Source organism: Balearica regulorum, chromosome 12, assembly GCF_011004875.1.
Source record: "Balearica regulorum gibbericeps isolate bBalReg1 chromosome 12, bBalReg1.pri, whole genome shotgun sequence".
Lineage (NCBI taxonomy): Eukaryota > Metazoa > Chordata > Aves > Gruiformes > Gruidae > Balearica > Balearica regulorum.
The window spans coordinates 2,280,808-2,307,555 of record NC_046195.1 but is presented as its reverse complement, the minus strand read 5'-3'; the positions used below and the strand labels follow the sequence as shown (position 1 = coordinate 2,307,555).

Genomic DNA, 26,748 nt, shown 5'->3' with positions numbered 1-26,748 from the left:
TTGCAGAGCAGCAGCCTCCCCTTGGGGTCAGCCCGCAGCGGGCCCTGGCACAGCACCAGCTGCAGCATCCCTGGCTCAAGGCAGAGTGGAAAGCTGCCTTCGCCTCCAGACGAGGGCTGCATCTCCTCCAAAATAAGGGCCCACCCGCAGCTCTTGCACGAACACTTCATCCTCCCCCCTCGGCAGGGGACAACAGGCATCCCCAGACACTAGAGCCTGCTCCTCCTTGAGGACCCCCCCCCCCCCGAGTGGGGCAGCCAGGAGCTGAGCACAGCAGCAGGGTAAAGCCTTACCTGATCTCTGCAGAAGAAAGGGCCAGGCTGGGCACTGCAGACTTGGCACATGGAATCCTCCAGGTACGGGTCGATCTGAACCTGCATGAGAACCAGGCAGTGGGCGTGGAGCAGTGCTGGGAGCCCCAGTGGCACTGACCCGCTGCCCTGGCTACCCCAAATCCATCACCACCTTCCTCTGCCTCCACAGGGATACAGGACAGGCTGCACGGTTCATGGTGCTCCGAGCAGCACCAGCTATCACAGATTCAACTCCCCAGGCTGTCCCATCAGCTCCACTCACCTTTTTAGTAAACTTGGTAGTTTTGATTTCCACAAACGCAGCGGTCACTGCCTTCAGATAGCTGCGCTGGTTGTTAAAGGTGACACGGCCAGATCCTGGAACAAACCAGACCACAAGCGTGAGACTGACCCGGCACCTATGGCAGGAACCAGGGGAGGCTGAGAGGGAGCTGCTGCCAGCACCATCCCCTCCCTGGCACAGTTCAGCCACCGGCAGGGAAGCAGCTTTTGCAGGGAGACACTGTTTAAGGCCTTGTGGCTCTGCCTGCCTCCTTCCCCAGGCAGTAACAAAAGGACAGCAGGCAGCTGGGAGCAGAAAGGCTTTTGACACCTCCAGGCTGGTTAAGACATGAGCTTACAGGTGGCAGCACTCCCAGGAGGAGTGGCAGCAGCCAGGCAGAGGGAGGGTGGCTGCCAGGGCACTGCTGAGGGCAGCACAGCAGCGGGCTCCATCCCTGCACCTGAAATAAGCTGGTGCAGAAACAGCTCAGCAGCTTTTATTTTGAGCCTCCCACTCATCCCAGAGCCTTGCATTTTACAGCTTCATTGCCAGTCAGCAGCATTCCTGCACCACTCATTTCCAGCCAAGTTTTGTTCAGCTCCAGGAAAACATCTCTCCGCTCACCTACAAGTTTTTCCTCAGTGTAAAGGGAGCTTTGGCTGTTACAAAACTATCCTGGGTGCTGGCAGATCACTAAAGCTCAGCTCACCCCTGATGGCCACAGGGCCAAGCGTTACCCAGAACCCATCACAAAGGACACAGGCTGGAGGGCCTGGAGCAAGTTCAGGGTTACACTGCATACAGGGATTGCAGCTGCGCTCAGGGGGATCCTCCTCCTTCTAAGAGGGAGGACTCCATCTCCTAGTGGGATCCCCAAAAGCTCTCTGGGCTTCCTCTGTTGAGATCAGCTGATCTGGGTCAAAGGCAGCTTCTTGTAAGAGCAGCCAGACACCAATTTCTCACAGTACACACCTCTAGCAGGATCACCCTCTACCCAAGGTGATTCAGCACAAGGCAGGTTACACACAGTCATCTTCCCTTGAGGAGCCTTCTGCCAAGCCAGGGGCAGCAGTCAAGCAAGCCTGGGGCAGCGTCTCAGAAGAGGAGATGCTTCCCTCAACACTGAACAAGATTAGGGTACAGTTTAGTTACTAAAACTGAGTTCATATTGCTGCAACTCTAAGACAAAGGCTGGAAGTGCCAGTCTGCTGCTAGCAGCCAGAGATCTTGCCTGCTGGAGGGAGTAACCCGAGTTCTGCGTGACGCCACAGGAAGTTTTAAGGTCATTCTCTAGGACCTCAGTGTCAACACAGGGCAGGTTGGTGTGTCAGACTTCATCCACGGTCATAAAGGAACTAAAAGTTTGCTTAAAGTCTCATACTTCATTCCCAGCCCCCCTCGGGAATGTCCCCCCAAAACCACTCTGGTGGTAAAGCACTGCAGCACCACAGGCACGTCTTAACCACGGCCTTGGGCACCAAGCTTTGACCAAAAGAGCCTGAACACTGTCCAAGGACAGTGACAAGCAGCAGACAGTTCTGCATTACCAAACTCTGACACTGTTCCTGCCTGGCAACACACAGGAGATTCACAACTTGCTGCAGCCTGAGCCTGGAAAGCTGCTCCTCCTCACGCTCAAGCTCTAGAAGGGTTTTTCCATGCAGACCAGTAACCCCAGTGTTGTCCCTTGGCCCATAAGGCCGCCAGGGAAGTACACAGGACATGGTGTGACATGTTTCAGCTCCTGTGACAGGCTGTCTCAACTGGGGACACGCTCTTCTGCTCTCTGGGGCTGCGCTTGTGACCTGCCCCTCTCAAAACACACACATCCCTCTCTGGGAGGCGAGATCTGAGAGGCTTCAATCCTTTCCACCTGCAAGAGCATAGTGGGTCTATCTGACCAGTGGTCATGGTTCAGGGCAGCAGCTTGAACCATGGGCAGCAGACTTGCTGCCAGCAGCAGTTTGTGGTTTCAGCCCCATCAGAGGAGGGGAGTGCTGTCCAAGACTCACACTCATCCCCCAGTGCCTCTCACCCCTGAGCTGAGGTGGACACGGCACCCCCCAGCAGACCCAGTCAGGAGACTCACGGAACCTCTCCGCTTGTGGCACTGGCTGCCTCGGAAGCCCAAAGCGACAACGCCCTGAAGGGGATCTGAGCAGGACAGTGGGGACAGGACATTGCCCACAGGTGCTGGTTCAACCAAGCTGCCCACAGCCCTGCTCTGTTCCTGCTGCCTCTCCAGCAGGAAGGTTCAACAGCCAGTGGGTTCAAGCTTGCCCTGAGAGGCAGCAGGAACCAGGGCAAGAACCACAGGCCATCTCTACACTGAGGATGGAGGAACAGCTAAAGCAGCATCTAACAACCATTAACAGCTGGCTGGTCATGCACAGCCCTGAACAAGGGCAGGAAACTCTTCAGCAATGCCTAAAGAGATGTTAAAAACCTCAAGCTGCTCTGGAATGATCTAGGACCTTCCAGTTCCCAGGCACATCAGCTCTGCCAGTGCTCCCCCAAGGCTCATCTTATCTCCCCACAGCTGAGACACGAGGAGCATCACCTGTGGGAGAGGCTGGCTGGACATGTGTTCCCAAAGCAGGCAGAGCCTGGCACCCTGGGCAGTCCTCCCCATTTTGGGACCAGAGAGCACTGCTGCAGCCACCTCGGAGTGTGCTGTGGGTGACTGCTTATCCCAGCAGGATCATCGCTTACCAATGGGATACTTGTGCTTGTCCGTGTCGATGCCAGCATAGACCACCCCTCCAAACAGGTCATACATGACAGCTGCCAGGGCCTCTGCATTCAGCATCCCGTGCAGGGCCCCCACGAACACCGTCTTGCTGGGATCAAGCCGCTGCGATGGACTGCGCACAAAGTTGCTGTCTGCCAGCACCCATGGGATCACCTGCACCTGAAACCACACACAAGCACATCAGTCAGCCAAGGGCCTGTAAAGCCACAGGCTGTGCTGCTCCTCAGTGCCCTCAGCTGACAGAAGCCATCTCAGATCCTCAGACTTTACCCCCAACTGGCAAATACCATTTTGTTATTGCTGCTCAGGGTCCACATCCAGGCCACCACAGCTCTGGAGCTCCAGCCTTGCTCCAGACACCTCTAGAGAGCCCACGGGGCCATTCAAGGAACAAAAAAAACAACCGCCACACCGCTCTGCTTCCAGCCAAACTGGAATCCAAAACACTGGTCCCTCAGGGCTGGCAGCCAGAAAACAACCCATGCATGAGTAGATTTTACTTTGCCTGCACCTATGTTTACAGCCCCATCAGATGCCTCCCTGCACAGGAGCCTGCTGTTGGAGGAGATCAATGAAACAATCTACCCACTGCCAATTTTGACAGGAGCTTCCATCTGCTAGACAGCCGATATAGTGCTCCAAAGAGGAGAAACTTCTGCCAGAGCTAAATCATCAAGCATGAAAGCACTGCCAATAGCCAGACACCGGGAGAGCTGTCTGGAGTGCAATTAGTTTGTCTAGATAAGAGCCAAATCTGAACCCTAACTGCACAAACTCACACGGTAATACCTGATCAATAGCTACAGTCCCCCTTTACCAGAAAGCCAACCTGAGCCACCTCTGGCAGCCTCAGGACCTCCACCTCCAGAGCACAGGTCAGCCAGCCAAGGCTGTGCTGGGGAGCAGCTGCAGTTACAGCTGTGGATCCAAAATATCTGCCTGCAGTGAGCATGAAAGCCATTAGAGCTCGTCTGCTTGCAGAATGAATAAGCACTAGAAGGATCAAAGTCTGTCTCTGCAAGCAGAGGTGTGCTGAACAAAACATGAAACTGCAAAATCCCTGTTCCTGTGCTCCTTTTCAGGTAACTGAAGCTGCTCAGCTTCACAAAGCCGGGGTCTGCCACAGATCCAGGAGCTCCAGGTCACAATTCCCAACACAAGCTGTTGTGAAGGACACAAACACCAAACTGACCCTTCCCTCCTTGCCTGTGTCCAGCCCTACCGCAGGAACACACCAACTCAAGAGAGCCAAGAGCCAGTTTGACTTCTGCTGCTCTGCTTTAGCCCTGCTTTCCCAGAGCAACACTGTACACACACCCCCCGCCTTGTCTCCGAGGAGCTCATCACCATCCCCTGCTATCATCCGTAGGGCTACTCTCATGGGTCTGCTCACCTCTTTGCAGCGCATCCTGCGGCTGGACATCTTGAAGTAATACTCACTGAGCCCATCAGGGCTCAGCAGGTCCTGGGAGCATGCCTGGAGCAGAGCACGCACAGATTTCTCTGACTCAAACACCAGGTAGACATATCCTTTGGAGGTGAAGGGAAAGAAACAGTTGTTAGAAGTATAGTGGAGGAGAAACTGATCATCCCGTTTACAGACACCTTCAAAAAAAAAAAAATCACTCAGATGCCACCCAAAGTATCTGCACTGCATCTCCCTTGCTGCCCCCCAACCCCTTCTAGGGGAGGGCAGCGATTTTGCAGCACCTGCCCCATATGAGATCCAGAGCCCAGCCAAGCTGGGAAAGAGCCCAAACTCAGCACAGCACAAGTTGCCCACATCCAGTGCCATTTGGGCCACTGTTCCCCACGCACAAAGCCACATCTAGACGTGACAAGTGGGCACCACCAGTCTGGCCATGGTACAGCCTACAGGAAAACAGACTTTGCTTCACATTTAGGATGTCTTGGCCCAGAAATATAAGTTGAGGGCTTTGAAATCACTTCCACCAGTGCAGCACTCTACCTTGCATTGCTCTGGTGACTGAACCATCAGGCACCACTGGCCCTACAAACTAGTTGCTCCTTACCCTGTAACTCACTACTGTTGACACAACACACCAGCCCAGCTACTTCAGACAGAATCGTGCCCCAGGGGCTGCTCAGCTCACCAGTCCCCACAGCCTGCCAGCTTGCCACAGACGCACATCTGGGTTCACCACGCACAAGGGCGTGCGCGCTTTGGGGACCAGTGGCTATCGCAAGCCCACGTGGGGCTCCAGAAGCACCAAAGTTTCCCCCCACCCCACACTTCCGACCAGCCCTGCTAGGGATGGGTGGGGACGCAGTTTCAAGGTGACAGTGCTCTGCAGCCCTGGTGCTGACCCAAGTGAGAGCGGGACATTTACCCTAGGGTGCTCTGTACCATCCAGTCACCAGCATGCAGCCGTACCATCCCAGCATCCGTGCTGTAACATAGCATGGGAAAAAAGTAACCCTACCGTGTCGCTATTACCTTTAGGCATATTACCTTTGGGAGGGCAGCGTGGGTGTTTGCCATCCTTACCAGGCCACTCCACACTCAGTGAGCCAAAAACACGGAAGGTGTTGATGAGTCCAGCTACAGACAGAAGGAGAAAAGTCAGCATCCTCCCCAAAAAGCTCCATTCTACACCCTCCTGATGTCAAAACGCAAGGTCTCAGTACAGGGTGGCCAGGGGCTGCTCACCTTCCGTAATGTCCCACGGGACTCCTCCCAGGAACACTTTGCAGGAGTAGACAGGGTTCTTGTAGTTTCGGGGAGGCAGCTGCCCACTCCAGGTGCAGGTTGCTTCATTCACAGCTGGGACAAGCAGAAGCAACACTCAGTACAGGACCATTGTACTTCTCACTCTCCCATAGGTCTCCTAGCAAATGCCTGTATTCCATAACTACAGGTTCAGAAGAGCTGCAGCAGCAACAGGCAGCTGCCCACACATCCTGCCTGGTTTTCTGCCAGCGGGCAGACCCCAGAGCCAGGCTTGTGCATGGAGAAACGTCTGATTGGCTGCAAACTCATGTCCAGCCATGTTATCTGCACAGAGGCCACCTGCGTGCCCTCCCAGAAGCCCAGGACCATCGCTGTTCACTGAAGCCTGCTGAGACCCACCATCCAACTTACCTGCTGCTTGCCTATGAAGTCTGGCTTCTCTTTCAATACTGAAGGGGTCTTCTGGAGAGTCCAGGAGATCCCAGGAAGGCCACACAGATGCTCCAGGCCATCTTTTTGATGCACTGGCTGGAGAGGAAGTGACTGCAGCCAGGGCAGCTTGATCTTGATCCAGTCGGGATCCCACTCCCATCTTTAGGGGGTCTCTTGACACTCCACTGAGGGGCAGGAAGGGCAGAGGGGGGGAGATGCGAAGGCTCGACTGCAAGAGAAAGTCCACATTAAAACCCAGCTTTCAAATAGGAGCATGTAATACCAGAGGTCATGCATCACCCTGGGCCCTGCCCTCACCCACAGCAGGAGAAGGGACTCTCAGTGATCTCCTGTTCTCCTGAGACCCTCAGAGGTCTGGCAGATGCAGGAAAGCAGCCACCTCACCTGCCCCAGCAGCCTGATGGCTTCCCTGGGGAAGGACCTGCCCCTGCAGCCATTTCCCACTGAACCCATGCCAAGTTAGCAGCAGCAGGGATAATTAAGCAGGAAGCACCTTGCAGACCACAAAGCCAACAGCTACCCCCTACCTGCACAGCCTCAAGGACAGCTTCTACCCCCAGGGAGCACCAACCACCTCAGGAAAAGCCTCATGTTCTGCTTTGGGCCCTGCCTGCTGCAGGCAGGGCTTGTCAGCAGCACCTACAAGCTCTGCAGGCAGCCAGCTGGCTCTCTCGCCCACCGCAGACCAGCTCCCAGGTCTGCCTGACCAGGGTGTGGGCTCAGCTGGCTGCAGACCCAACCATTCACAGGTTTAACACACCTCTCCCAGAGCAGAAGGAGTAAAATCACAGATTAATAGAACAGCAGGGATGTGAGACACTGCGCAGCTTAGCGCCAGCCACTCTGCGGATCCAGCCGCACACTGCTGCGGCACAGCCGCCCACACCAAGGCCGTGCCAGGGAAGACCTGACCTTCACGAACAAGGCTAGTGCAAAGCCCTGCTGCCCCGCACCGCCTGCCATCATCAGTGCCTGGGGTGCTGCAGCCGCTTACAGCACCCCTGCTCGAGATCCTGATTCTCCAGGGTGGATCATAGGAGAATCAACTCTACATCAAGCCAACTGTGTCCTTCACACCCACCCCACCATGGGGGTCAAGGCCACAGCAGAGCCAGGAGCAGCTCAGACTTGGCTTTAGCCTCGGGTCTTACGGATGAGCCATGCAGCAGCGCCCGCAGAGCTGGCCGGAGCCAGGTTGTCCTGCTGGCACCCAGAGCTGCCACTCACACTGCGATACAGACCCAGCAGCACGGACTGGGTCAGCAAGACAGACACTCGCCGGCTTCCAAATTTAGCTATGCTTTAGGGAGCAGGAGCAGGCTAGACCCAGTTTGCTCTAGAAGAAAACAGCCCTGAGACAGAGAACTGCAGTCAGCAAACACGAAGGGCAATGAAAGGCAGGGAGAGGAGCTCCTGAGAAGGCCAAACTGGAGCCTGGAGGCAGCTGTGCTCATGAACCACCTCCCTGCTGGGATCAGGGCACAGACACCCTCCTGCCACACACCAGCTCAAGCACTCAGACCCCTCTGGGAGCCACTTTTCCTCATTAGGGCTGCAAGCACAAAGTCAAAAGGCCAAAATATTATTTAGAATTAAAACCAGGATACTGCTAGTCTGTGCTGAAGGAGGATTGCATGAGCAGCCCTTCTTCCAGACACAGGGCTACAGGAGAACCTCACTGTGTCTGTGTGGGCATCACAGATCCTTTCAGCAGTCCCCTCCGTTCCTGAGCAGGCAGGGCTGCAGCTGGCAGCCCCCCACAGCTCTCCCGTACTCCCCAGAAACACAGCAAGACACCAGGAACCACAGAGCAGGTGCAAGACCCAAACTTACAATCAAGTCTGAGAGGTGGTCGGAGCCAGAGCTGAACCCACTGGTGTCTGAGTCCGAGGGGCTGCTGGAACGGGAGTCCAGGAGGGAGCGGGAGTCCAGGCGGGAGTTCCTCAGTGTCGATGTGGAAAACTTTTCTGACAGGTCCGAACCAATGGGGTCTAGAGGCAGGAAACCCAGCGGGGGCTTTCCCAGGACGTTCCCAAGAGGGTTACTCAGCATGCTGAGAACTGCAACAGAGAAAGAGCCTGTCAGTGCTGCAGCATGACGCACCTCCTTCCCTCCTGGCTCTCGTGGCAGAGGCCCAGGAGGATACTGGGCTCCCATCAGCCTACGAATGGCTTGTCCAGGAGGGGGCATGTCTGGCAGGTACCAAACCTCCACACAGCTCTGGAAAGGTTGCACGCTCTTTGCCATCAGCCACAGCATAGTGCTGCACAGCTGGAGCCAACAGCAGCAGCCTGCTGTGGCCAACAAACACAAGGGTGGGCTACTCTCCCAAGGCTGAGATCAGCCAGGAGATCTCACTGCATCTGAGAGCAGAATTAGAGACCTTGTCCTGGTTATGGATCTCATACAGGTGCTCCAGACAGGCCCCTCTACCCAGGAATGCTGACACTTGCTGCTTGCACTGGAGCAAGCCGAGACCCAGGGGTGGGGGGAGCTACCCACGCAGTTTTAGCAATGGGGGACACAGACTGGGCCCACAGCCAGTGTTCGCTGCACACATCGATGGCCAGGCTGAGGAAAGCAAGGCCTGGCCCATTAGCAGGCATTTGCGGGCTCAGAGGTGGGACGCTGCACACATCAGCCCCAACAGGAGTTGGCTACGGGCAGCCAGCAACGTGCCAGTCTGGCCTGCTGACAAAGGAGACACTTCGCAGTCAGTGGCGAGCACCGTCCCTGGTACGCGTTCACAACAAGCCTGTCTGGTCAGGCCTTTACCCGAGAGCTGACAGACGAGTACGCGCCAGACTGCTTCCCTCGCACAGCAGCGGGTTTTCCTCCCACTGAGAACCGAAGCAAGCAAATTCCTCCCTACAAACAGAGCTGCCCCCCCTGAGCAGAGCACCAGGCCACCAAGGGGTCACAAAAGTCCCATCCTACTCTGGGTCAGCAGTGGGGGCTAGCTGCCACCCAGGAGAGGGAACACGGGGCAGGCTCGGCCTCACAGGATCCCACGGGGGCACGACACCAGCCAGCTCTATTCAAAAGGAGCAAGTCTCAGCAAGCTGAATGTGTCCCCAAACCAAATGAAAAGAGCAAAGCATTCAAAAATGGTTTTAATTATTCAGAGGCTGCAAAACAAGGCAGCTTGCCCTGAAGCTTTCAGTTTTCAGCAAAACAAGTTTGAGACCCACTTGATATCCTCCAGCCTCACCTGATCACAAACTAGCTAGGACCACAAGGTTTAACCCAGATTTTCAGTAGCTCTTGTGCAGAAGAAGATTAATACAAAATGCTGCCTGAACCAGGTGAGTAAAAAACACCGTCGTGCTCGAGTGCACTACAGTCTGACACCAGTACCAACTCAGTGCCAGAGAAAGCTGCTGAGCATGCCCAAAACAAGATGCTGGGATATACCTGTCCCAAGCCGCGTTATCTGGTGACATACCTACCAGGGAGCTAGCACCTCTAGCCTCATGCTACAGGGAGAAACCTCACACCACCAACAGAAATCCAGCTACAGCACAGAGCTACGAACTCACCTCTGACCACACTTGGAAAGGGACCTCCTGCCCTTTGAATATTTGTTTGTCTCTCCCCAACAGCAGCACCTGTGCTTACACCCAACCCTGCGGCCACAGAAAAAGCTTGCGGGCCCAGTGGTACTTACCCCGGGCAGAGCTCGAGGAGCAGAAGCCCTGCTAGCTGCAGTGGGTAGCGAGGGAAAAGCTGCCACAGACAGCTCGAGCCAGGGAGGAGACTGCTCCCTCCTAGTCACAGCACAGAGCAGGGCAGAGCATCTCCCAGCCCAGGCAAGCCGCACTACGCTGGTTTGCCGACTTCTCTGAAGCCACGTGATGTGTTTAAAAATACAGCCAGTGTATTGTTCAAGGGAGACAGCTGAATTTGTTAAACAGGCTCAAAAATCTGATTAGTCACTAAACAGTACAAGAGTCAAAGCAAAGCAGCTGATCCCATGCCCCAAGCCTCACGGCCGACAAACACATCAGCGCTGACACCCTCCTCTTCCTCAGCCATCAAGCACAGTGGGTTTATAATGCCAGGCAAGCAGCCTTGTGCTGACCCCGCAGAGCGTTCTAAGAGACCTGGAGCAGCAAACGGCGTGCAGATTGTTACCAGGCAGTGGTGTCCTGCACCTCATCTCCTGGTTATCAGAGATGCAGGACCAGAACTCCATTTGGGATCCACCAGCAAGGGTTCAGGGGCTCATCAGGCACCCCCAAAGACATTACAGGGTCCAACTGCTCTGCCCCATTTATTTGGCCCTCATTTCTGCCACCACTCTGGCTTGCTACAGTCACTGCTTACACATTTTCTCCCAGGACTGCTTAGCTCTCTTCACTGCAGCTAGAAAACCAGTAAGGCCAGTATGAGTGCATTCAGGTAGCAGGATTACTGGCCTTTAAAGGGACCTACTGACTGGGCATCTGGAGTTTCAGCACCAATCAAAATCCTGCCAGCTACAACTGACCCACTCCTAACCTCATGTCCTGGAAGCACTGACATCCTGCTGTTAATGCAGATAGATTTCATCCACTTCAGAAGCTTTGACAGGTCTGCACAGGCAGCACTCTGTTACACACTCTGCAGGCTACACCGAGCTCATGGGAGACCCCACATCAACCCACCGGGTCTGACTCAGCTTTGCTTGGTACCTACAGCCTCTCACAGGGACAGCAGGAGGAAAAGCCGTGAGCCACGCTTGGCATTTCCTCCTTTACACTCATTTAGCGATCCAGTTGTGTCCCCTGAAGCCAGCCTTTGCAGGTAGCCTAGGAAACATCAGCATAAGAGACCAGATCTTATTTCTCATCCCTCCCCCAACCCAAATGCATCCTGCTCTGACCCACTGAACCCCCTCCTGGGGGATGGGGCACAAGAGCCTGACAAAGGCTGCCCACCTGAAAAAAAAAGCTCTCAAATCATTGGGGCCACTCAAACCACAGTTCTTCCAGGGAACTCCTAGGCCTTGTTTCCCCTCCCAAGCAGACAAGCTTGAAGAAAAAAATTTCCAAAGCACATGCAAGATGCATCAGCAATTTCCGGTGTCAAGAGCATCCCTGAAGATCCTGAAGTGAAGCAGCAAATATCAGGTAACTACTCAGACTAAGAAAAAAAATTAAGTGCAAACAGCTAAGTATTTTTCACACCTATGGGGGAAATTTTAACTCAAGGGTCAATGCAATTTGCATTCATCAGCTCATACACAGCAGCCCTGCTGTCCAGAGCACAGCAGTTTGCAGAGAGCTTCTGGAACTTTTCATGCCTCCACTCAGTGCTACAAGAGAGGCACACGCCAACGCTCCTTTGCAGGGGACAGCAAAAAAGGTAGCTTTTAATAGAAACTCAGCCCTGACTTTTGACTCACTGCTGCAGCTTTAATGACTGGATTCAGAGCCAGCATGCTCCATCTTCGAGCACGTCAGCCAAACACTGACAAGATTTAAGAGCTCTGTGGAGCGGTCTCGATACCAGCGTGGCACGCTTCCAGTTCGCGAGCTCTCAGGTCGCTCTCTAGAGAACAAGCATTTTACGAACCACTCCCTCTCCTTAGCTGAGCTTTCCCTAGTAAACATTATCAGGACATTGCTGTGGCAATACATCTTCTTAATTCCTGCATCATCCTGGGGCCCTTAAAGATACCGAAGGGAGCACACACAAATATCTTGGACCCATCACTCAAAAGGACGACTAGTTTCAACTCTATGCCAACTCTGTCCTGTAGACCCCAAATTATCTTTTAAATCCAGTTACCAGCTACTGAGCTACCATGTTTAGTGTAAACTTACCCAAATCTCAGACAGATCACTCCATCGGCACAGGCTGAAATTCACAGCACGCACCTTGGGAAAGGCACCCCAACAGCAAGATGCCTAACCCAACCAGCCTCGGAACAGCTTTTATTCTTCCATATGCTGGTCAGACTTGCAATTTAAGTTTTTCAGCACCTGCCCAGGACCTTGAAGCATATTGCTTTCTTCCCTGCATACTATAATTTACAGCCATTTAAGAATTAGACCTTCCCAGTAGCTTTTGCCAAGCCCATTTTATAAGAGGTAGATGTAAAGATGAGCCCTAAGGAGTCAGGCTTACCAATGCTGGCAGCTCAGGGAAGGGCTCTGGGTAAATAAACCACCTTACCACTATGCTGATGACAAATGATGCTTTAATGCCTTGAATAAGACCTTAAGATAAGAAAAGCACTACACACAGAGCATCCACTGAATTTATTCCTGACAGCTAGAGCTGACAAAAAGCTCTGCCACCATTAAGCTGTCCTCTGAACAAGTACTTCTGCTTTAGCTTGGGTCTGCAGGAGACCACCCAGCAGAAGCAGCCAACAACACGTTAGCAAAGCAGTGCTTACGTTCTTTACTCCTCGGTACATCCGTTTTAGTCAAGTTACCTGGAAACCGAGTCTTGCCCAGAGCAAAAAACCTCTCTCACCTTACAGCTGTCCGGGTCCTTCTGCTCAACATCTTTCCCCACACCATAAGAACATCAGTGGAAGCTTCTCCATAAAGGAAAACAGCATTTGCCAAAGGGCAACGCACATCACTCAGCCTTTTCACAAGCCTAAAGGCACACGTAACCACATGCACACACACAAGAAACTCCCGTTGACTGGAACGGCATGCCAGGCCCCAGATTCTTACATTACCAGCAACGTCTGGCACCTGCACGCTTGATGTGCAGGCAGTTTGACACTGCATTTGGCAATGGCACCAAGTGCTAGATGAGCACGTGCATGCACTTTTTGAAGTCATGCTCTGACTATATATACACTTGAGCCTTTGAAAGCTCACTGCAGGGCTGGAGAAAGGCTATGTAGAAGGTACCAGGACTTGCACGAGCAAGTCTACAATGCCGAGCCCTTCAGTGGGTCACTTTTGCTGGCTGGTATCATCAAGGTTAGACAGAGGGACATTTCAATCTCCTGAGATGAGATACCAGAAGTTTGTCTGCTGGGAGATTACTCAGCACAGGAGGGATGGCAAACTGTCAAGACCTCCCCTTCATCCAATTGCTACTTACGCTGAAAGTCTGCCCTTCTGCCCTGATCTCCTTGTGAAGGCAGGAGCGAAGAGATCAATAGGAAAGCTCTTACCAAGAGAGGCAGGGCAGAAGAGATAGGTTTCAGTGCCACTGCACTTCTGCTTCCACTCAGAGACACCTGCCGTGCCCAGAGGCTGCAGAGCTGTATGCACATTTGGGGCATGGTGGCGGAGGAGGGAAGCAGCGTGACCAAGGCCCTGGAGACTGAACACAGTGCAGTTTCTTTTGTCATTCGGCAAATAAGCTTGTAAAGAAAAAAAAAGGCGGATGTCCCAAACAATAGCCTGCTGCAGTTCCAGAAAAACAGCTTGTCTGCAGTTTTTACCGCCCAGCCAGACTCTACCCTGGTGGGGTGGGAGCAGGCTGAATGTTTTAGTCAGCCAAAAAGCAGCACCTCCTACAGACACTAAGCAACTCCATAGCAAGAGAAACATTTGCATGTCTGAAAGGCAAACAGGCACCTTAACCACCTCCTACAGCTACAGTTAACATATCTGTAGTTATGGCAGTGACGCAGCCAGACAGGCTGCCAGAGTGAGTTTTCCCCCTCCACCACACATGAGCACAAAGCTGCTTAAAACATGACCTGCTCACCGCACAGAAAGGGGTGATCAATACTGCAGACTAATCTTAAGCGAAGTTTTAGCATTTCATGCCTGCAACCATGGGACCTTGCACTGCCTGCAAGGAGCCACCATGGGGACACCAACTGAACCAAGCCCAGCAGAAGCTGCGAGGACAGTTGTGGGGCTGCGGCACATGGTACAGGAACAGGCGTTGCTTGGCACAGGAAAGGCAGACACTGGGTTCGCCCCATCTATTCACTCCTTAACAGGGAGCTACAGGAAACAGCCAGGCTCTTACAGGTGCACAAAGAAACAGGGAAAAGCTGCAGCAAGAAATGCTGATGGCAAAATAATTTCTTCCTCTTAAGTGAAGCAGTCATGGGACAGGACCTAGAGAGGTAGGAGATCTTCATCCTCAGGCTCTCGGAGCTCATCTGAGCAGCAGGCTGGATACCTTGAGAGGTCCCATCCAGCTCAAATCCTCTCAATTTGATTATAATCCCACTGGGGAAAGAAGTCACTGCTGTTACAAGAAAAGCCACCTGAAGGCAGATGCACACACCCTCCCTGGAGCTGTACATCGCAACAGAAGCCTCCATCATCTTGAACCAACTGCCAATATTGAAGAAAAGCAGCTCCCAGAACTGCAGATGTGATCAAACCAGCAGTAGCCACCACCTAAATAGGAACTACAGCACAGCCCTTTGTTTCTGAACTACAAAAGGAGAACCTCTGCCCTGGCAGAGTCTTCATTTGGGGCGAAGAAGAACTGAGGATATTTGAGCAGCTATTTCTGGTTTGTTAAGAAGGGGGCAGGGGAATAAAAAAAAGCAGCATGATCCCACAGCTGAACCACAGAATTAGAGTCAGGACACCTGAGGTCTATTCTTGGTTCTGGCACCAATGTGGTAAGTCACTTCCCCGGCATGCCCTGAAAAATGGAAACAGCAGCAGAACTCTGAACACAGAGAAGTTTACTGCATTAACATTTGAGAACACAGGTCCTCCTCCTCCTGCGCCAAGAGAGTGGGACCCAGCTGACAAGCCTCACTGCTTCTTGAGGCAGGGAATTTACTACTGTGTTTCTGGGAAGGGAAAACAGAGGCCCAAGGTAAATATAAAATCAGTAAAGACAGCTAAAACACAACTCAGGATTAGAAGTGCGCAGGTAATTGCACTCCCTAAGCAGACTGCCACAACTGTGTTTGTCTTCAAGAGATCAGATCATTGCAATACAGTGGGGTTTAACATGTATCAGTCCCGGAGAGATTTAAAAGCCAACATATTCAGGTCAAATTCTGTACAACAAGCTTCAGCTTCGCAAGCCTCAAGAACAAACACTTCTATATTTAAGTACCAAACTCCTCTCAATTATCTGCTGCAGCATCCAGGGTGCAAACTCTACAGCATGTGTTATTTTACATGCTAACAAGGATGAGACTGACTCATTTTCACTGCTCAGCTGCATCACAGTTTGTGGGGTGTCAAGTCTATCAGGATACCACCTTCAGGAGAAGGTATGTTTGTTAGAGAGGGAGCAGGCTGTTGGCCATACCCCTTTTGGGAAAGGAAGACAGGCTTTAGTCCCAAATGCAATCTTATTTGAGAAATGGCACACAGGCATCACACTAAGGCATTTGGCTGGCATAAAACCACGTATTTCACTGCTAGACTGGCATGCCCAGCACCACCAGCTATGCCTGCAGGTTTCCAGTTACCTTCATCACAGCTTTAGGGGTTTGCTTCACTCTTTCTTCCCTCTACGTTCTTGGAGATAGAACAAGCCAGAGGGACAAGGAAGCCAGGCATTTCTCCGTGGCCATCTCAAATGGATGGCAGCTGCTGCTGTGTCTGAGAGCAGCCTCCAAGCTGGCAGTAGCACAGACATCACCTGTGATTCAGCTGTTTTGCCAGCACCTAAGGGACCACAGCACAAGGCAAGCGAGCCTGGAGACGTGGATACAAGGTGCTGAGACACAAGATGCAGCACTGGCTGGAGATGCCCTGCCCTCAGCCCACACGATCTGGGAGGTTGTTAGTTCGGCCCCACAGTGGCACCATATGGTGTCCGTGCAGTGACAGCTCAAGGACCATGGCACCTTTTGGAAGCAGATCACTTCAGAGCCAGCTCAGTGGAGGTGCCTGTTTAAACAGGCCTTGTTCTGGGAACACTGAGGCAGCCCATGAATTAGTTTCTACAGCCCCCTTTTGGGCTATGTTACTTGTGCCACCCTCCAGCAGCTTTCCTATCCTGCTTTGAGCAGGAGGCTGGACTAGATAACCTCAAGAGGTCCCTTCCAACCTGAATTACACTACCACTCTAAAACAACACTCTGTCAAGAGCTCTGCAGAGGGCTTAGGGCACTGCAGAGGGTCCAAGACACCCTCTTACAGCAGTCACACATGCAGTCATCACGTGAGAAGTCAGCTAGAGGGATTTCGGCTGTACAAACAGGTCAGTCTATTGGGTCACTGCCTTGCCCTTAGTGTCAACCACAATGACAGGTCATCCTGCAGCACCGCACTACGCGGCCAAGGCACAACGCAGCACCAGGGACAAACCCAAGCCTAAGGTGGGAGCAGATGCTGAACTCTGGGCCGGTCCCACCAGAGCTGGGGAGGAACAGGCATCACTCCTACCTCCTGCTACAGGCAGCCCCAGCACACTGGGAGAACAGCTCCAAAAGCCACATGGAAGTCCGGGCAGTTTCCCTACTCAGCTCCAAGTGGAAATACGCAGACCTATGTGCACTGTGGAATTTGTAATGAAGGCACCAAGCAAAAAAACACATTCAGGGCTTCTTCTAGAGAGCTACCATATTACCACTGATGAAGCTGCAGCAGACAAAACCTTTCATGTCTGCTCTGCCCAGCAAGCAAACATCCCATCTGCTGCTTAGACATCTAGCAGGGCAAGGGTTGGAGGAAAACCTACTTACCCCATGTCTCACCTGACCGGCACGATTTTGGGGATGAATCTTACCCCAGGCCAGAGCCTGCACACACCTAAAACACCCTGCTGATATTGACATTGAGGGAAAAAACCCAAGCTACTAGTTGCCTGGTGCAGCTCAGAGCCACAAAACAGCAGCTCCAATGCTCTCTTTAGAAGGGAACATGCTTGTTAAGGCTTGCTTCAGGAGCTAGCTGAGAGGCAGACACTCCAGGCTACAACTTGAGTCAAAAAACTCCATGAACCCGATATATTTGTACCCATCAACATCACCAGGCAGCAAAGCACCAGTAAGCATGTCTATGAAGGGTGGAAATCTGCCAGTGCTGGAGCATTTTTGTCACAGCATCTCCAACAGCTTTGAGCAGGATCAAATGCTTGAGAAGTCTACACCTTCCTTGCACCCACACTCATCCCCTGTTACCTCCAGAGAGCACACAGGCAGCAGCAACAGCCCCTCAGGGTTGCTCCAGACACAGCAATATCCTTCCCTGACAGAAGATGTTTTGGGTGGTACATGCCTGCTCCCACAAATCGTCTCCAGCACAAGACTGGAGGCTGTCCTGACCCACTTCAGTTCTAGCTGGATGCAAGCAGAGCTGCTGATTAGGTTCCTGTTCCAGTTACTCATCTATTCACATCTTCTATTTTACAGCGTCAGTGCAAATAAAAATAAATCTGTTTAGGAGAAGCTGCTCAAATGGAAGCTTTAAGAGGTGGATTAAGAGCAACTTCCATTAGAAACCAATTGCAAGTTTTGATACTTGTTTTACTTATTTGATACATATTTTATTCTATTAAGGATCAAATACTGCTTCCTCACAAGCGGTCTGCAGCTATTAAGTGCTCCCTGCTTTCTACTCCACAGCACAGCTGGCTCTGGCCAGAGGCTGAGAAATCAGCCAGAGTGTGAGCAGTCCTTACTCAAACATGCTCAAGACACAAGGGCCCATTAAGCGTCCACACCAAGTGCATCCTCAGAAAGGTTCTACAGGAGCTAAGATGGCATAGGGCAAGCTTTTAGTAACACCATCTCAGGTACTCCTGAAGAAGTACATGCAGGAGACCACGTGAGTCAAGCCAGCTCCCAGCTTTGTTACCTTACAGCATTATTATAATTAACCTCCACATACAAGGCACCACCACCATGTTCATGTTTCCACTACTGAGCTCTCAACAGTAGGCAGGCTGCTCCAGAAGGAGCAGGGCTTAACGCACAGCTACCAGGAAACCCTGTCTTCATTTCAAGGCAAAGGACACTGAGAACACTGGATTCAGGATCCCCAGCACCACCAAGTCTTTGGTTACCTGCTTGCCTGAATTGGGTGCAGCTCTGAGGCCAGCAAGAGGTAGTCTTGTCTCCTTGCTCCAGCACAGCCATACCATCAGCAGTATGAAGGAACCTTTGAGTTTTCTAGGCAGGCTTAGGCTTAAGTCTGAGCAAGGCTACCGCTGAAGTCTATGAACTGAGTCTCACTCGGGGTGAAGCACTCCCTTTCCCTGGACCTGCAACTCCCCTTTCATTAGAGAGCAGAAAAAAACCCTTCTTGGAAACTGGTAACAACCTAGAGTTATCCAGATGGTGAGCATTCCTCTATCAGAATGAGCCTCTGAAACCTTCCTCCAGCACAAGAAGGATTTTCATGCAGAAGGGCACAAGGGAGAACACTATGGAGTGGGCACCTGGCACCACACTGCTGCACAGGTTAGCCTAGCAGCAAATTAAACAGCCAGGGAGAACAGATATCCAAGGGACCCTCACCCAAATCCTCTGCCCCTCTAAGGTCTTCCTTGAGCTCTGCAGCTAAACACTCAAAACAACTGCTCAAGGCAGGCCAGAAATTGCTGTGTTGTACTTATTATCAACAGCCACCCCCAAACTGATAAGCTGCTCTCACTTGTGGGTTCTCAGGTGCCTGCCACCACATACACCACACACACACACACCACACTTCCTGAAGAATTCTGAAAACAGCCCATCCTGGGGGAACACCTTATGAGTCCCTCCTGCTATTATTGAGAAGAAAGGCTAGGAGTCCATGACAACAACCATGCTTCCTTCTGTGCAACAGGTCTTTTCTTTCATCCTTCAGAGACAGGGTTTTGCCTTGAAGACTCCAGGGTGATTCATACTCAGAGGCCTCAGCTATCTGCCAGGCAATGCACAACAGATTGCCTGCAGTTCTAGCCTAGCAGATTTTAAGCAACTACAGACAATCAGCATGTTCAAGCTTATTGCAGAAAGAAGTTGCTGTGCTCTGGGAAGCAGGAGAACCAAGGGCTAGAAAGATCCAGCAGCACTTCCCTGGCACAGGCTATTTCCCCAGCACCAGAGCAACTAGAGCAGTAACCTTGCAGGCGAGAGAATGAGACAGCAGCAGCCACCCCAGACAGCACAAGGACGAGGCTGGAGCCGCAGCCTCAAGATTAGATCCAAGACAAAGCTCGAATCTGTTGCTGCACCAGCAGCTTTAGGGTCACACAACAAGCAGAGAGGCAGATAGAGCAAGGTGGTTCAGCTGACATGGCAGGAGGAGCTCAGGCTGGGCTCACCTAGAGCATCCTCTCTAGAAGAGCTGATCCTTCTGAAAATGCCCTTGCAGGTTAGCATTGCAAACTTAGTACTAACAGGCTGGTTTTAGGATGATTTCCCAGTGGGCAAGTCTGCCTGTCCCACATCGGGTTAGCCTCAGCCTCCCAATGTAGGGCAGAGCAGACGAGCCAGACCAAGCAGCTGGCACACAGGCTAAAAACCAGCCAGGGACACCCAAAATCTGCACACAGATCTACTTGTGTACTGCTGTCACCCATTCTCCAGGCAAAAATTGGATCAAGACCCCATTCGCTTGTGCTCCTTGAGGAATAGGGCAGGGAAGGTAAAGGATATCATCAAGGGCAGTCCCATCTCACTGCCTCTTAACCCCTTCTTGCCTCTGCAGAGTGATGAGCTTGAAGGTCTTAAAAGCATCTGCCTACTATTAGGCTACTTTAAAGAAGGGGAAATGCTGCCTCAAGAAATACAGCTGGGGATGGTAGGGACTGGAAGTGTTTGAGACCAGTTTCCTGCAAAAGCCCCTCCCTGGGCCACAGAGCAAGTTCCTGGGACTTGCTGAAGTATTTCCAGCCTGAGAGATCTAGTGGCAGCAGTAGGTTTAAGATGCCTTTCCTGCTATGAGACAGCAGTTCAATCCTACAGCCAATAAATGCAGGCAGCTCAAGCCTGCAGCAGCTGCTGCCTGCTGGAGAGGCTCTTTCCAGACACCAGCTTCAGGGACTGGCAGCACATCTGGCACACTCTCAAGGGCTAAGCACACATCCTCAGTGCATTACAGTGCTGGACCCAGAAGGAAAACTCATTACAAATAACTTTGGGTGCAAGGGGTTCAGCAGCCATTTGGGAGGGGGGACATAGGCAAGACCGGAGATTACAAACCAGCCCTACTGCTCTCTGGCCTCCTCCAGCACAGCCCCGGCCAGCAGCAGGCACCTGATCCCACTGCACCAAGCTGCATGGTGACACCGCCCTGGGAGCGCAAGGTGACACCAGAAGGGTTTGCAGCCAGAGGTCCTTCCCAGACTGAGAGCACTCCATGCTGGCAGGGACTATGCAGACAGGAGAGGAGATCCCAGCTCATCAGTACTCAAGCACAGGCACTGCAGGGGACCATATCAGCAATATTTTTAGTCTGATTGTTAGGGTTTGGTGGTGTTTTTTTTTTTTAAATTTCCACCCTTCCTGCCACCTCCCCATGGGTCTGCACAGCTGAGTCACTGCTGAAACCTTCCAAACACTTGGGCACCAACAGCACAACAGCTCTGCTTGACAGCGCCATCCCTTCCCAGCCCCTAGAGACAGCCCAGCACTGACGCAGCCTCACCTGCTCTCAGGACACCCTGACTGAGACCCCAGCGCTGGGCATCAGCAGTACCTGGACACAGTAGCATCCTTTCCACGTCCTCCCTTTTTCCATTACAGCATAGCTAGGCCACCTGGAAGCACTGGCATCTGCCACCAACTCAGATCTGTACGGCTTTCAGACACAGGAACAATCCTCTGCCACCCAGAGAGGAGTTTTATGCAGTCTTTCAGAAGATGCTCCTGAACCACAACATCTCCCCTCCCAAGGAGCTCCACATTACCACTCCAGGGCCCTTACAAGGGAGAAACAGATGAGGTTATGCAGATGCAGGAGGTGTGGGCAGACTGAAGCAGTACAACAGCTGTGCACAGATAGCAGCCTTTCACTTCTCCAGCCAGCATTCACCATGCCCACAGCTCTCAGAGCAGGACAGAAACAGCAGCCCAAGCCAAGGAGCACTCCCGGCCCACCTGGGAGAGGAAGGTGGGATTGAGAGGGAGAATGCGGTTTCAGGACCACAATACCCCCAGCTATACAGCCCTAGGCCCTGTGCACAGCCTCTGCAGGCCGGAGGCTCCTCTGTAGAAGCAGCACAGCTGCATTTGGGCTGGTTTTATGCCCAAATGCCCCCTCATGTACTGAGGGGAATACCAGGAGTGAGAAACAGGCCTCTCCAGACAGTACTGGGTACCATCTTCCAGCAGCTAAGGTGTAACAAACACCCACTGGGTGTAGATCACCTGAGCCCAGGGCAGTGCTGGGGGTTAGATCCTTTCTACTGCTCTTCCCAGGCCTCTGTGGCAGGCAGGAGCTCCAGCACAATGCACTGCAGTCAGCAGGGGCACCTGACACCAGATACAGCCCCTGCTAGCAGGAGGTCACCAGAGCACCTTCAAATCCTCTCCAAACATATCTCCCTCCCGAAACCAGAAGCCCCATCACCCTTGACAGCAAACTCCCTTCACCACAGTCCACTCAGCCCCACCACCCAACCTGCAAGGTGCAAAGCGTGCCACAGGCTTGTGCAAGCACTGCTCGCTCGCCTGCCTGCCAGAGCACTGCAGAGATGTTCACACCTCTGCCAAGACAGCCTGGCAGCAAGCCGGCCAAGAGAGTGCTGGAGAATGGCTACAGCGGATCAGGTGGGGCTGGGACATCCGCACAGAGCGGCTGCCTCGGTGTGCGACAGCCTTCGCTCCGCAGCGCCATTGTGCACTGAGCCCCAGGCGTTGTGGTTGTCAGCAGCAGCAGAACTGTTCAGCATGGATGTTGCCTGCTTTAAGTGTGCTCTTTACATCAAAGACCCTATAACATAGGTTCAGGGCCCCATAGTCTGCTAACAACCATAAAGAGCTCAGTGCACAGCTCTAAGGCACATGTCCAGCCCACTGTACACTAATAACTTTCATTTCTCCATTCTCCTGGTAATTAAGGAGGGCAGATACCAAGTGCATGTTATTCCCTGGTTCATTAGGGGAAGCCCATAGGGCCACATGCTGGAGCAGAGCAAGGCTTAATAAAGCTACCACAGCCTGACAGCAAGTAGACCCCAAGTGCATGTGCTAGGGCCCACACGCAAGCCTGCATGCTAAGTCTTATGGAAATGAGATGTAGAAACTTGAGTGAGCTGTGCTGATGCAGCTGTTGTTTCAATCTCTACCACCCCATGAGTGATTTTTGTTTTACAACCCATACAGCAACATTCAAGGCTGCATCCCAGAAGCTTATGCTATCCCTGAGGGCAGCATCCCCTGGACAGAGGTGGTCAACAGCACCCCCTCGCTCCCCCAAACATCTACATGGGCAAATCACACTGTCCAGGCCACCCCAGAAGCTACCTACACTCCTGTCGGCACCAACTTTACACCTGGGGCCTCCTGTGTCACCCAAGTCTGCACAGAGATGCACTACCCTTTTAACATAGCAGCAGCATGCTGCTATAAAAGGGATGAGTTTCTGTAGCAACCAGGCTGAACTTGTACAAACTCTGCCAAAGCACTAGATCTTTCCATGGACTGATACTTGAATGAACACACCACCATTCGTGAAATTGTTTTTTACAGCCCTTAAAGGCTGCAAAATGAACTCTTCCCTCTGTTTTATACCCCTGCTCCGTCACCAGGCCAAGGAGATGCATTAAGTTTGAGCACACAGCATCCTTTCCTCCTCCTGCGATTTTACAGAGAAGGGCTGGTGCCTCTGGAAGAGTTAACTGAACCCTGCATCACTCTGGAGGGGAAGCACCCAGCACCCCAAAAACTCCCCATCTGATCCCAGCTGCAAAAACCAGACTGGAAAGAATCAAGGGGGGAAGGGCAAGCCAGCCAGCAGTGCATGGCTGCAAGCCCACACCCTGCCGATCACGTAGGTTTGCGCCGGACCAAAAGAGTTAAAGCAAGAAGCCATTCCACTGCATCTCCTCCAGCCCACTGCTAGGGGCAAGACCACTATTTCTAGTTGAACATGGGAGTGGAGAAGGATCCCTCCAAGTCTTCTGCCCAGCCTGCGAGCTGCCAGCTGAAGTTGTTAGTCAGGTGCCGGCTGCACCTACCACGCCCCACAGGCAGAGTTGGGCAGGCAACACTGCCATAGCATAGGAGCTAGTGGTGCTGCCTGGACTTTTGCAGTCGGGCAGGGGGGTGTCCCTCTGCGAGCATGCGCACCCCTGCCTGCAGAGCTACTTGCCACTGGGGATTTTCTCAGGCTGCTGGAGCGAAGTTCATCCTCACTCCCACCCAGCATGTTCAGCCTCCTGACACCACACCCCCCACCCACTCCCTCTAAACACAGCAAGAGGATTTCTCCTCTTCACTCAGCGAGGTTATTCCTCCACCAGCCTTACAGCAACAAGCAAAACATAAGCCTGGGCACTTCTTGTCTGCAGTGAACTGACAGCAGAGCAGAGGGGGCTGTGGCACAGCCAGCCACAGCCTCCTGAACTCAACCACCACATTACACAAGCATTACGGGTCGAGAAGCCCCCGCCGGTAACTACCAGCGCCCCATTACACAAGCAAATCACTCTGCGTTAGCTTTAAAATGGCTAAAAATAAGAGGAATCCAACAACTGTTGCTGCATGTGTCAGCAGACTCACCGGACTGTGTGCTGGTTTGTGCTGCAGCGTCAGAGTCCTGGGTGCTCCAGGGTCTGTCCCACCCTGTCAGGTTGAGGGACTGCAGGCCAAGGCACAGATCGTTGGTGTCTGGGAGGCCACGGGAAGACTCTTGCGTGGACGTAGGGAAAAGCATCCTGCTTGCCACTGCTTCTTCAGAGTCCTGGAAGTCTGCTCAGATTGAGAACAAACAGAAGCTTGAGAGTTCAGGGCTGCTTTTTTCTTTTTAAAGAAGGAGTTTTCTGAAGCGTTAAGCCCCGAGCCAGGTCTCGTGCTGCTCTGAAGCCACGGCTTCTGCAACTAGCAGTTGCACCCCAAAAGGGAGGGCTACCATATGTCCAGAAACCAGCCCCCCACCCCCCTCAGCCCCTCCACCTTCCTATCCCGTCTGCATTACTGACTGGGTCAGCATGTGACCAGGCTGCTGATGCTTACTGTGCTGACAGTGACGTCACTCAGCCATGCAAGAGAACTGCATCAGCTCTTACAAAATAAAGGTAAGAAGAAAGGATAAGATTTCCCCCGAAAGACAAGACGGCAGGCAGGAGGAGAGAGGTGCAGCTCCAGTAAATCGAGGGAGGCAGGCAGCACAAAAGCAGGTCTCCACAATACGGCACAGCAGATGACAGGCTCGAGGCAGCAATCCCCCCAGCAACGATGATAGCAGCAGCAGCGACAGAGCAGACAGTTAGTTTTAGTGCTACCCAGCTCTCCTGTCCCCGCCTCCCTCCACCCACAAAACCCAAAAACACTTTAGTCCTGGACAGACTCCAGCTGCTGGCTCCAATTCAGAGCCCAATGCAAAGCTTCACAATTCTGCTAGCATAATCTATTTGGTTCAACTTGGCCACTGTGCCTCACTGACTCTGCATTGTTTACCACTGAGTAACAAGGATAACCTTCAACCCCCCCCGCTACCCAGAGAGAAGCCCATTATCCTGGGTCCAGTCTGAGCGGGCACATCACACTGGTACGGGGAAGAGAGGATCGGACGGAGCACAGGACACATCAGGAATTTTTCATGGCCTGTTTACCTCCCGCCTGCCTGGTCCCCCCCCCCCTTTTTCCCAGCCCTCCCCTCCCCTGCGGGGTGTTCACAAGCCTACAGTACTGGAGACGCCAGATTCTTGCCTCGGTTTAAGCCTGTGCCAACAGCCTAAGGAAACGCAGCAGGTTCATAGTCTGAGAATTCCAGTTTAATGCAGGGATCTGGGGGCTGATGAAACCACAAGATGCTCAGCTGTGTTACCCGAAATCTGAGTCAGAGGGCATTTATAAGCCAGCTACCAAGCAGCAGCAGCTGTCTCCTCCTCCTCCCCCTGCCCCCACACTCTCCCACTGTGCCATCAGATGTACACCTCGCACACACCACTCCCGGCTCTTCAGCGGGGCACTGCAGTGACTCCAGCCTGTCACGTTATCCCTCACGTGCAGCCCCGGCCATCCCAGACAGTGTTCCTGGCCTCCTTTTCCACACCCATGGCCACATCCCATGCCACTCGCTTGCCCAGGACCTAGCAAAGCCCAGGCAAGGCCCCACCATCAGTGGGTACCCCTCGAGATACAGGCCACTGCCACCACCAGAGATAGGACCCTCACCCCATGGCAATTTGGGGAGTGCCAACATTCCCAGATCACAGCAAGGGGGCTGAAACACTGCGGTTGGGATGAGACCATCTAAAACTGTACCTGCTGGCAGCCTTCCCCCTTCCAAGCTGCAGCCTCCTCCACAGTACTTCACCAGCATAGCATCCACTGGGATTTTTTTTCTACTCCCCTAGTACTACTAGTACAAGCTGTAGTGCCAATTCAGTCACATGACTATCAAGCACCTGTAACAGCATCAAATATTCCTCCAAAAGCACCACGCTGCATCTTCAGCATGGTATTTCACCGCATTAATCCTTCAGTCTAGTTTTCAGATTGCTTGTTTTTGGACAGGCCCTAAAAAAACATTTATAATGCAGCTGTAGGGAGGAGAGGATAAGGCACATTGCTCAGACAACTCAGTTCCCACAGCAACCATAACTTGCCCATATGAATATGTAACATTTCTGCATTTATGAAAATGCACAAGCGCTCTGCTCTAGCCCAGATCCCTGGCAGTAGGAGACTACCTTCCCTCCGGGGACCAGGATCTTGCTAGGTTTTATGCCATCTTTAAAATTAAATCCCACCAAGCTTCATCTTCTGAGAAGCATGGACACAAATATAGATATTGTCTATTGACAGACAGCAGAATTCAAATCCCACCCAGAGCCCTCTAACATCTTGGATGAAACCCACCACTGAAAAAACATGGAAAAGAAGGAATAAATTCATCAGTGTCAGGAAGCGCTCACTCCACAGCATCCAGTCATTTTCCCTAGCTATCTAAATTTTTCAGGAAATAAGTTGTTTTGTTTAATTGAACCCAATCAGATTCAAGTTCAAGAAATCCGTTTCCCTCTGATGACTTCAGTCTACATTAAAGACAAGCTCCCTGCAATTCAGTTATGGGTATAACTGCTGAAGCACAGAGCAGAATTTGCTTAGATAACCAGCATTTCTTGATTAGACTTTCTCATCTGAAGCAAACAGCCACCAGAAGCTTGCTTCCCCTTTAATGCTCCCAGCCACACTGAAAGATGGATATGGGTCATCAAGGAAAAACACCAACTTAAACAGAATTTAAAGGAATTTCTGAAATAGTTATTTTCAAATTCAGAG

At 52.5% G+C, this 26,748-nt stretch overlaps 2 protein-coding genes across 10 annotated transcripts in view; one reads left to right on the top strand and one right to left on the bottom strand.

Annotated features, from left to right (window-relative positions):
* The window catches only part of B2M (beta-2-microglobulin), a 78,161-nt gene that overhangs the window by 18,368 nt on the left and 33,045 nt on the right, over nt 1-26,748 (top strand). The gene's annotated exons all lie outside the window — the stretch shown is intronic.
* CPEB1 (cytoplasmic polyadenylation element binding protein 1) overlaps nt 1-26,748 on the bottom strand; it is a 42,072-nt gene that overhangs the window by 1,960 nt on the left and 13,364 nt on the right. For 5 of the 9 annotated variants that reach the window (XM_075764584.1, XM_075764585.1, XM_075764588.1 and 2 more), the window contains exons 3-11: nt 24,022-24,210; nt 8,307-8,533; nt 6,432-6,681; nt 6,000-6,113; nt 5,787-5,891; nt 4,722-4,858; nt 3,289-3,487; nt 577-671; nt 294-374 (exon numbers count right to left, since the gene is read on the bottom strand). In XM_075764584.1, coding sequence (XP_075620699.1) covers nt 294-374; nt 577-671; nt 3,289-3,487; nt 4,722-4,858; nt 5,787-5,891; nt 6,000-6,113; nt 6,432-6,681; nt 8,307-8,533; nt 24,022-24,210 — 1,397 coding nt within the window. Of the gene's footprint in view, nt 1-293; nt 375-576; nt 672-3,288; nt 3,488-4,721; nt 4,859-5,786; nt 5,892-5,999; nt 6,114-6,431; nt 6,682-8,306; nt 8,534-24,021; nt 24,211-24,474; nt 24,720-26,748 lie in introns of those variants that run through there. The other 4 variants (XM_075764586.1, XM_075764583.1, XM_075764589.1 and 1 more) reach the window with 3 other exon arrangements.